General features: G+C 27.3%; 1 protein-coding gene across 2 annotated transcripts in view; it reads right to left on the reverse strand.

Annotated features, from left to right (window-relative positions):
* Nucleotides 1-5,237: 5,237 nt before the first annotated feature.
* LOC113377288 (cytochrome b reductase 1-like) overlaps nucleotides 5,238-12,652 on the reverse strand; it is a 129,713-nt gene continuing 122,298 nt past the window's right edge. The window contains exons 5-7 of one of the 2 annotated variants that reach the window (XM_026617546.1): nucleotides 10,080-10,220; nucleotides 8,167-8,233; nucleotides 5,238-5,358 (exon numbers count right to left, since the gene is read on the reverse strand). In XM_026617546.1, the coding sequence (XP_026473331.1) occupies nucleotides 5,329-5,358; nucleotides 8,167-8,233; nucleotides 10,080-10,220 (238 nt within the window). In that variant the 3' untranslated portion in view covers nucleotides 5,238-5,328. Of the gene's footprint in view, nucleotides 5,359-8,166; nucleotides 8,234-9,332; nucleotides 10,221-12,652 lie in introns of those variants that run through there. The other variant, XM_026617547.1, reaches the window with a different exon arrangement.

The raw sequence follows: 12,652 nt of genomic DNA on the forward strand, positions 1-12,652 counted from the left end.
TTTATAAAATTATTTTTTTAACAAATAACAGAATGACAAACTAGGAAGTTAATATCGAGGTGAGTCAAACTTCTAATTGTAATTTATTAAATGACATGCGAATTCCAATGTTTCATTAGTACATTATACAAAATAAGTATATGTATATGAATTACAAATTGGAGATTATTCTGAAACAGGGTTTGCGAATTGATTACCGTTACTGTCAAAATAGATAAATCATCATATTATAGTAAATAGTAATATGATTATGTGCCTTTTATCAACATTGTAACATTTATTTTTATCAGCATTGTATTGTAAGCACATAATGCATACATATATGTTCGGCATTATATGCCGAAAAATATATTTTTTTCCAGAAATTTTCAAAAAAGAAACATTGTACTCGACTTTAATTAATGAAAAATTGGTTCTATATTCTAAATATAGTTTCTTATATACTCGTATACATATATATTTATATATATATATATATATATATATATATATATATATATATTATGCATCTTTAAAAGTTTGATGAATATTATTTGACTCTATGTAAAATGTTATATAATATAATTAACAACATCGGAATATTCACTTTGCGAATCGTACTGCGATCCAAGCTGATAAAGTATATGGGCTTTGACAACCGATATTTTGTATACACAAAATATATTTATATTACAATTACAAAACAAAAAATTTGTAAAATATGTTGATCCCAAGTACTCTAAGATAAAACTTGTAATAAACAATTCAGAAGTGGATTTTAAACTTGTCTATATTTTTTGTTTCAATAAAAACTAAAAACAGTATTTTTCAAATGGAATAACTTTTTTTTGAGGATAACTGATAAAAAATATGACCAATTCTATCTGAATATATAGGCTATCTGATGTTTTTCTATTTTTTATTTCAAGTCAGTAATATTGTTAGCGTAGTACTAATAATTAAATTCTTGATTTTTTTTTAATTTTAATATTTTCTGAATCTGGTAGGAGTAGAACTTTCACCATCAATCTCTTCTGGATAATGCGGATCAAGGAAAAAGAACAAAATGTCTCGATGCGAGAAGAAAGCCTATATCGGTCAAACGCTTAGGCTAAATAAGCGTCTAGCCCGAAAACGGCGATGCGGAAATGTTAGATCAGGACTATCCAGGTCCAGGTCCAGATCTAGAACTAAATGCAGGTCCAGGCCGAAAAGGCGAGCAAGATCGGGAAGATCGAAATCAAGAGCCAACAGTGGACGCTCTTGCAGCAATAAAAGGCGAAGATGAATGGACAAGATCGTTTTATCAATTGACGAATCATACTTATTCGTATTAGTATCACTTATTGGTGTAATAGTCACCCTGAAGGCTTTCTAATACTGATTCAAAATAAAGTTCAAATCCCTGACCAGTTAATTTTTTAATTGTAAAACTTTATGTTATGTTTATTATCATTACGCTAGTGTTTGATATATTTAAATATGTATATTTAGTATTCATAATTAATTTCGGGGTCATATTCATTACATTCAATTGTTATGTTCAGCAAAAATACAATTTATAAGTCAATACATTGTTATATTATCAAAATTTAAGGGATAAAAGAAAAAAAAATCGAACTGTTTTAAACAAATTTTGTAGTGTTCAAGAATCACCGTGGGTTCCCAAACCATATGATTGTATTTGTAGTAACCTTTTCATTGGATGTAAAAAATCAGAAGAGGTATTGAGTCCTAGCTACTTTCCAACAACATTTCCTTCAATTTACGAGTATCGAAAAGGTAATGAAGTTTTTTTCCCTCGGTCATTGTTCCGGCTGAAATTTTATGTGATGGGTGATGGACTCAAATCTTGTCTGTATGATAATGTCCAAGTCGTTAGTTTGGCCAAAAATAATAAAAAAATTAGTAAATTAAATTTTCATTCACTTATTCTATTTAGACAATATTTTGACCATTATTATAAGTTGGTTTTTAAGAACTATTCCTATTTTTTGGCATAAGTTTTAGGCGTAAAATTTAAAATGTCAATAACTATTCAACTTTAAATTTTTTGTCGTAACTTGTCTATTATTATACCATTTCTTTAATAACCGTTTTATTTCACTGATAACCCCGTAGTTCGTATTAAGGACTTGTTTTTTTCTTTTTTATTTTTCATTTATTTATTTTTTTATTTGTAATTCATTTTTATTTATTTAATTATTATTACTATTTTTTTATTATTATTATTATTATCGCATAATACCTTATAGAAATTTATAATTTTTGATTGCTGTTAATAAATATATATAAAAAAAATAAAAAATATTATTATGTGTAATTTAGCCATATAACTCATAGAACTGTAAATAACATATAATAAATGTAAATGTGTTTTGGTAGTAATCAAAATATCTAAATCGGATGCCAGTCCTATGATGGTAACCAAAGAAAAAAAATCACTCACCAATTTACGCACTCAGTTGATGTATAATCAGGTAATGATTCAAAAAAAATTTATTAAGTTCCAATTCATATCTTCCAAATGATCATTTAAACACTTTGACAATGAAAACGTTTTTTGGATTTATTACACAATCACTTCACAATTTGCACCCCGCCATGTACTTCACATGTTTTCGATGTTATCGGCTTGAAAACCAAATACGAACTAATCGGAATTAAATGAAATATAATAAACCGTTATAAACAAACTTCATTCGAAACTAAATTGAAACAGTGAATAGTAAACTAGTGGTGTATGGCATCGTGCCCTAAGGCAAATTGCTTAAACTTCCCGTACCGCAATTAATTATTCTAGGAAAGAAAATAATCACTAATCAATGAAAATTACTCAATAATTAATTAATTACAATTTTTCAACTATTACAATTACAACTATTTTCTTTACTGTAAATTTATAAGTGCTTATAAAATTCGATGACGAGCGTATTCTACAAACAACTTATGTATGTATATGTTTACAGGAAATTTGTTCAATTTTTTTAAACTAGATTTTTTTCATAGTTTTGAATTTTTTTCAGAATTTTGAAAATTGTTTAAAAGTTCGAAATATTTAGAATTTTGAAAAAAAATTCGTTTTTTAATTTTTTGAGAATTTGGAAATATTTGAAATATTTTTAAGTTTTTGTAAGAACTCGTTTTTTTGTAAATTTTGATATTTTTTTAAATATTTCAAAATTAAGATTCTTTTGAGAGATTTTTGAAATAGAATTTTCGAACAGTTCGTGAGATTTATTGTAAGATAAGTTTTGGTCGTCGTGAAGAACTTAACCGGAATACAATACAGATATTGGAAAAAAATGTTTGGATAGTGGATAGTGATGTTAAAAATACGTCGCCTGAGAACAACTAACAATATTACTAAAGTAGCCTAATTGTCGTTCGATCAGAGGTCAAAATTTGGCATGTGGGTTGAAAATGGATCGTAAATATTTTTTTTAAATGAATTAAATAATCTGAAATGAATATTCAATGAATTAAAAATGCAATTCTAGGTTAAAATAATATTTATTTTCACGAAAGAAAAAAATATCTAAGCATTTCACTGTAATATGTTATAATATATATTAAATATTATTGAAAATCGAACTTACAATTACAATATACAAGGATACAATAAACCTAACCTGACCTAACCTACCAAAATAATACAATAAAAGCCTTACTAAATAAATATTACAATAAACTTAACTAAATTTAAAAACTAATCAAGACAGCTGTCTTCTGGTCTTCTCTTCATTCCTGGTGTAACTGTCCTGTGCGTGACAAAGCCATCCTCTAACACTTGAATATTTTGAAAAATCATTTCAGCTGCAATCTCTGAAATCATTGTTGGTTTAAAAAAATTAATACAAATATTCTAAGCGAACAGTTTCATTATTTATTTATTTCATTATTTTACTATTATAAGAACATCATTATTACCCCTTTTTATCAATTTTACAAAACGCAGTATTGAAAAATTCTTCTTGCATTTGCTCCCACCCCAGCTGTACTCCTTGGCAAATACTGTCTTACATAATGATTCGGTTGCCACTCTTGAACAAGGACCGCCAATAAGAGCAAGCCGTGTTATCTTAAAATAAAAATAGCATATCATTAATGCATACTCATAATACCATCAATTTTGAATAAGTATATATTTACCAAACTCAGTTTCGTTAACTCAGTTCCGAAGAATTCCTCAAAATCACCCAATATATCGTCATTTGCCACAGGCGAAAATGTAAACAGATCTTCACAAGTATCTACACTGTCCTCGTTCTTTGTTGCGGTTTGTTGACCACTGAATTGAGTAATTCAGTAATCCGCTGCAATTGCATTTGGATCTTGAAAATGCTCTTTGTGGTTTCCTCTTAAATTCTTGTAAGGTGAGAAGAAGTCACATCTTCACTTTATAAAGCGTTCAAAAAAAAACACGTTTATCAATTCCTCGTCAATCTTTGCTGGGAATTCCACAAACGTCAATACACCATATTCTTCTTAAGGCTTATGAAGTTCGTGCAATAATTCGTGCCCAACAATAATCAACTTTTATGACAAACCTAGGTAATTTGGGAAGGAACACTGAAACTCACTCATTGTACTGTAAGTTTAATAAAATTATCTTGAAAACATTAAAATTTTCGAAACGGATTTTTGATTAAAATCCGAATGAATTGATTGATTATCATTGTCACTATATATTACAAGTAACTTTGATTTATACATTTTTATTACCACCTATCAGATATGGTTCTTGAGAAACTAATGATTCACCACAGCTTAAATATTAAAAATACTGTAAGATGACCGAAAGATCAATAAACGAGACAAGATTCTCAAAAATCATTCTGTATATGTGAAAAAAATACAATATTTAAGTATGAATGCACAAGCCATATTAATGATGATGTCGGTTGATGAGATTAAAAAATTGTGATTACTATTTTTATTTGGTAACTATGAAATAGAAATAAAATATCATACAATTCTTGTATTTTTTTTATTAAACACATACATAACAACTAATATTACAATAATTGATATTTTATTTAAATATTTTCATCAAAATTTTACAGTATGTAAAAATTTATATTATCCGAAACAATTTTAAACCTTTCAAATTATAAATATTTTTAAATATATATATATGCTTAATTACTTTTCATTTTATTTGATATAAACACATGCTCGAAAACATATATAAATGCTATATATTGAGATTTAAAAAACGCTATTTATATATATTTATATATTACCTATCATCACTAACATCAAATTCAAATATATTTATCGAGTATATAAATTACTTGCTAAAAATATGGTCCAAAAGATTTTGCATGTTGATTAGAACTGGAATTTTTAAAATTCTGGGTTTATTTGCTGCTTCATCTGTAAGATTAATATCAAACATTAACCGTCTGTGGCTACAATGCCGCAACAAACATGATCACATATTAAGAACCATTTGAAAAATCACTGAGCACTGAAATGGTATGTGGTATGCTTACTGCATGAAAAGCACTTAATAATAATGAATTAATTAATTGGCTTTTTGCATTATTTTGCGCGATGTGAAACCAGTGTATTTTTACAGACCTACATTATCAATAATTTTATGCTACATTTATAGTTCGACCAGTGTTGATGCATATTGACAGACAGAAAAAAAATCTATTTGAACCGTTTTTAGGAGATATACAAAATCAAATCAAAATTTCATAATCATTAGCAGAATGTAATAGGCAAATAATTAAAAAGGATAATTGATATATAATCCACAAAATAAAAAATAAATACTAAGTGGAAACTGGAAATTTATGCTGCATAGCTGGTAAATGTATATAATCATCATGTAATTACAAACTCGATAACATGATGAATACATTTTTTGACACATTGTTTTAAATTACATAAATTTATCACTAATATTGTTAATATCAACAATTTATGAGAATTAATCGTTGAGCATGTTTGCAGTGACATATTATTTTTACTCTGAGACAATAGAAATTTGAGAACACATAATATTATCACCTAATTCGAAAATTCCATAATACATCCACTGGGAGGAATGTTGGAAATAAATATTTACAATTTATGGCATAAACAGAACATACTTTCTAATATCATATGCTAATAATATAACTCTTAATATAATTAATTCTACGAGTCTAACATAATGGATATCTATTAATTTTGATTAAATGTAGTAAATCGATAGTATTATTAACAATCAATGTGGAAATGCACACATTTGAAAAAAAAAATCTATTAAGCCTTCAGATTATGTTAAATGCATTCAATATGAGTCGAAAATGAACAAATTCATTATTGCAGTATGGCTTGCCCAAAATGATTTACCTCAATTAATTATATATATATATATATATATATATATATTATATCTATAAAATATAAATTATCAATATCATACTTATGTATATTATGTTTGCATTTATAAGTTTAATTCAGATTAAAACATTTTGAACAAATCCAATCAATATGAAAACAATGAGCTGAGAAAAAAGTGATTTAAATACTGCAAATACATTTATAATAATATTTTCAGTTTGATCCGAAAACAATCATTACCTTTAGGACAGATTAAACATTTTTTCAAAATTTTACATCAGTGTTGCAAAAATTCATTTTCTTGTTGCATAATTTGAGCAATTACTATTAACAGTATATTTAACAGTAAACTTGCTTGTTTACTTTGCTTATGCTGTCTCAGCTATTAAATTGAACAAATGAAACTTCAGCAGTATAATATCCATATTTTGTCACATATAAAATTTTAATCCTTATATTTCAAAAAGTTATCAATTATGGAACTTAGTTGTGATTGTATATGGTGTTTATGATACAAAATAAGACATATTATACATAATTACTTCGTTATTATAATTTATTGTTCTAATTTGGCACACCTTTAGTAATTCTTAATTCATGAATGCATTTTCTTAAAATACAAATGATGGTGTGTTATATTGAGACCCTTGACATACACACATGTTTAAAGTGGAAGTTGGAAAAGCTTTCTTTTCGTAAACTTCCACAAAATGCTTGTATATGATTATCTGATATATGCATACATTTGTCAACCCATAGCATGCACAATGCTTTTAATGTGAGAATATATAAAATGCCTCTGCATAATGTCATGAAATAAATGCTGAAATATAATATTCTAACAAATGTTTTTGCATGAAAGTATATAGAGCCAAGCCTCAATAATTCGAACATTTAATAACAAATTCACATTAAATATAATTCAAAATAATATTTTTAATGGATTTTCTATATCTTCTAATATTTTATGATGTTATTTCAAACTATCATAAATCTTTCTCTTTGCTGTTCATATGAAATATAATCTATTGACAAATTGCTTTACAACACTGTAATATATGCAACAGCATTTTCATTATATCAATATCATCAATATAGGTGTTCAACTTATCGAGGCTTTAAGGGCATATGTGTTCGCACCAATATATTAATGTTTAAACATGAAATCACATATATTTAACACAACAAAAAGTATATGAAAATAATTGCATTATTTTGCTATTTGCGCTATACAATGTTTCCTCACATTTTAAAATATCAATGTTATCTCCAAATAGAATAGACAACTTAGTAAAAGATTACCACCACAATTCAAAAAATGTTCAATATATTGTTTAGCTTTTTTCGCATTCACGATTTTTATCATTGGCAAATTTTATAAATCACTATTTATGAGCTAATCTACATTTTATGTTGATCCTCTTGTTTATGCATAAATTGCATTATCGAATATTGCAAAACAATATATTCTCACTAACAAAATAAATAGTTGAGCAGTGCCATGATTCACTGTTAGAGGAGAATATCACTTCGCTATCATACTAAATTTGGACAGTGTTTCTGTTGCCCTTGGACCCTCAATATATAGGGATGATATTACAATCCCAAGCACAGAAAATGCAAATTCTAAATAGCGTATCTTTTGAATTGTATTGGTATTAACTTATAGAAATATATGAAATCTGAGTATTACTGAGAAACATTGATTTCACTAGTTTGTTGGTAATACTTCATACCTCATATGATCATATTACCCATGCCATAACTAGATGATTGATTACATTCAATTTACAAACAAAAGTCTCAATCAATAGTTTAGCATTTTGAAATTTTATTCCCTCTCACCTTATGCATTGAATAATATATATCAGATGGGCATGAAGCAGTGCCATCCTTTGGATTCTGATTGCGCCTGTGTAATTATAAATATGCTTGTTAATAAAATAGTTAAAAATTCTTGGCAAAACTATTTTTAAAATATTTTTGGTATAATTGTAAATCGATTTCATAAATTTATTGGATAAATTAAATGAATTAATCTATCTTATCTACAAATAATGAATGTTAAAAATGCAATATAATGATAGTTAAAAAACTTTAATACTATTTTAAAGCCTACACAAGCTGTTATATCCAATATGTTTTTACTACAATTGAGCATTTTACATAACTATATATAATTCTTAGTATATAGTAATTATACAATAATACTAACTTTAGTTTTCATAAGAGAAAATTGAAAATTCAGTGAAAATCTCTATTTTATTTTGCTTGAGATTACAAGCGCAATCTTTTTCTAAACTTCTTGAAAAAGTTTTTCGAAGTTATTTGCAAAAGCATTAAAAAATGATTTAAGAGTAAAATGGAATGTTTGCAACTCGCAAATACAGTTTGAAAGTAAAATATATTAGTAGTATTTTTTTAAGAGCGTGGTATATATTTTGGATAATTTACTACTGATTTCCATTTAGACTAATAACCAGCCAGTCAAAATACATTATAAAAAGGTTTGCGTTCATAGTATAAAATTCTTTAACTGTTTTAAATAAAAATTGATTAACAGGACTTTGCACTAATATCTATGTTCTTGACTGTTATAAATAACATTTCAACAATGAAAATCACTGTTAATTCAATTATTAAACAAGCCCTAAAAATAAACAAAATTAAAATTGTAGAAGTTAAATAAATTTAAACTTGAGATGGCCGGTGTGCTCTATGATTAATCGAAGAAAAATCATAAAGCAAAAATGTTAATACAATTATCTGTCTTGTTTATTTAGGACAGTAATAAAATAATTATGGCGTAATCACAATATAGCTGAATTTAATACATATTTGAATATTATATTAAAATACAAGAAAAACATAAAAAACATGAATAATGAAATATTTATAATAAAAAACGAATGGGATCTATTTTTAAAAAATCACGTAGAATGCATTGAATGTTTTGGTAACTACCATATAAATATCATTGAGTTCATAAAATTAGAAAATTTTATAAACACTAATTCATTTATTTAAATGTAAAGTTATTTAGGAATTGTCTAAAATTATTCTGAGATTTCATAGTACTTTTAAGTGGCACGGCAGAATCTACCTATTAAAAAAATCTATAAAAACGAATTATGTAGAAAAATCACGATTATACGATAGGTAACAACAACTCGCATACTAATATTTTGTATTCTAATTTTGAACACGATATTTTCTTTTACAACACTTTACTGAGCAAGAACTGACGAAAGACACAAAGAAACCTGGCGCGATTATTCCAACGACTTACCAATAAAAATAAAACGATAAAACTGTGGACTAATATTTGTTACCTATTATGTGACAAAAATGTTTTAGAAAAAAGTTAATCCTAATTGAAATTTTCGAAAAAATAACTAAGAATCCAATGAACACTTATGTTCTACAATGCGTCGAAAACTCTAAAACCGAGATAAAAACATTACTACTTCACTGCATTAAAAATAAATACTTTTAATTTTAATAAATTATAATAACATTAAAGAATATAATGCAGACAAGTGAATAATTTTTAATCTGTCGCACCTGGATAATTGTGTCTCATCGCCTAAATATAGTCGTCGATTATACTTCGTTCGTTCTCATCGCGTTTTCTTAAACATAGACGTCGATTCGGTATTATAGGTATGTTGTGGTATTTAATATCATTATGTTAACACTAACATTTATACGGGTATTATTTATAATACTACGTATATTACGATAGAAAACTTTACAACCGCTCGGTGACATATATCTTGCTGTCGTTACGCGCGTGTGTTCGTCGGACGGCGAACGATATCAGGATGGCCAGGGCGATCAGCGTCAATCCCAGGGCGTTCATCACGATGCCCTCCTCAGGCCAACTCGAGTACTCGGATCTGTGGAAATAAGCACATGAAATTGTTAAAATAAACTAACAACAAAATTGGCAATAACAAATACGTATCGCAGGTTGATGAGGGGAAAGAGTTATACATAGTAATTAATGATAATGGGATTGGAATAAAACCAACGTGAGACTTCATCTGTCTTATAGAAATACAATTATGAGAGTACACATTTTACCTAGAAAATCTGTTACAACTCGTATAAATTAGTTTAAAAAAAGAGTGCGCGTAAGGTTCACACGCGATTGAAGTAAAACTTATTTGCTACTGTACAAGATGGCATTTAAGTCAAAATAAATACATCATATAACCATTTTGAATAATGTTTATTAGTAATATGGTAACACTCATGATGCACACATTTACTAGTGTCAACCATTATACACATTTATACAATGATAAATTATAAATTATATATTTATAATAGCATTAAAAATATGTATAATATTTAAAAACAATAATGTAATTAATTACTTCATTAATTACTTGTCATACTTCAAATATGACATGATCGGTTTGTCATTGTAATTAGCATTTAGAAATGAACTGAGAGAAATGATGCTGATTAATAACTTCTATAATATTCGTTCACAAAGTGGATTATGTTAAACAACGCCCGAACAAATATTGTTTTCGCAACTTCACTCATCGTGTAATTGTGTTTGAAGAACTTCATGTAATTAAAATTAACATACATTCATTGACTAAATCTCATTCTTTGAACAGCTGTAATATCTGTCTTGCATAATTTTTTTTTTCTATTTTAATAACTTCAAAGATTTATAGAAACTACGAATAATATAGAAATAATTTCTAATCAAATAAGAATGAATTCTTCCGATTCATGCATTTTTCATTAAATCAAGATTTGTACTACGATGTAACTCATCGTCTAATTGTGTTTGAAGAACTTCATGTAATTAAAATTAACATACATTCATTGACTAAATCTCATTCTTTGAACAGCTGTAATATCTGTCTTGCATAAACTTTTTTTTCTATTTTAATAACTTCAAAGATTTATAGAAACTACGAATAATATAGAAATAATTTCTAATCAATAAGCTTACGTTTAGTACACGGCACGATTGTTTAATTTGTTTTATTATTTTCAAGGAACAGGGTAAAATATTCTTCTGATTCATGCATTTTTCATTAAATCAAGATTTGTACTACGATGTAACTTTAAAATGTTTATTTATCTATGCCGATTTCCTTGTTGATATCGGTATGCATACTACGTTGATGCCGGTACGCATGCAACGACAGATTTCTATTAACATACACGATGACCAATCACAATCGACCCGTATTGAAATGCTTTCATCGAGAGCGAATGACGTACAGGTCGGGCGTAGCGCAATGTCCGTTGCATTTGTACGGATTTACACCATAGTTGCGCCTAAAGAAGTTTTACTTCAAAAAATGATATCGTAATCTAGTTATGATTATCGTTAACGAGTTGCAGCTCAGCAGCTCAGTAGGATTAGTTAAAATATTAAGTAGAATTTACAATTTCTTTTCAAATAAAACTGTTACCATCATAATTCCAGATAATCAGAATTATGGTTATCAGAATTGGTTACTATAACCAAAGTTGCAAATAGTAGTATCAACTCTTACATGTAAATAGTGCTGTTGCACCACAATGCATTTTTCTATGTTAATATGATAAGCAATGTCAATATCAATAAACTGCATTCGATTACCATATAGATAACTGTGGTAGTAAAATTGCAGCTAATTTGTAAAATGATCGAAAATGAGAGTTGTTGGATGTAATTTAACGTGTTTTGGTACCATATGAGTACAGTGAAATTTTCGAAGCCTTAAGATTTTTAGCACACATGGTTTGTTTCTGAAATAATGATTTTCTTTTTTACAGATAGTTTCAATAATATTTTAATTGTATATCATTGTGTAATTTTGTATATCAAGTTTTACTATTATACATGTATTATAGTAGCGGAAATACGGACAAAATGACCTGGTGTTTTGGTTCTTTAATGATATTTATTTATTTATTGATATTATAATCAGTCTCAATCGTTTTTGCTCATCTTAGGTTAATGAATACGAGAAACACCGAAAAAAGTATTTATTAAGGAAAAATGCAACTAATTGCAAAAATCATTGTGTCCACATAGAACGGACAAAATAGCATATTAGAAGAGGGCATGCTGAGATTTTTCAGAAAGTCAGTTCACAAATAAATCATTTGGTACTCTTTAGGACATCAACACATAAATCATAAGCCCAAGAAGAAAAATTAATACACCATAACCAATCGTCGCCGGGTCCAGAATCTCAAAAAGAGATCTTGGGAATAAATGCAAGTCTCGTCTTGTTACCGGTGGATCCTTTATTCTGTTTTTAGAAGTAATTCGAGTAAAAGTTAAAAGCCAATAACCTTTGAAAAGCTT

This window comes from Ctenocephalides felis, unplaced genomic scaffold (assembly GCF_003426905.1).
Source record: "Ctenocephalides felis isolate EL2017-DRISC unplaced genomic scaffold, ASM342690v1 CF-g0.4_SCAFFOLD_01886, whole genome shotgun sequence".
NCBI classification, from domain to species: domain Eukaryota; kingdom Metazoa; phylum Arthropoda; class Insecta; order Siphonaptera; family Pulicidae; genus Ctenocephalides; species Ctenocephalides felis.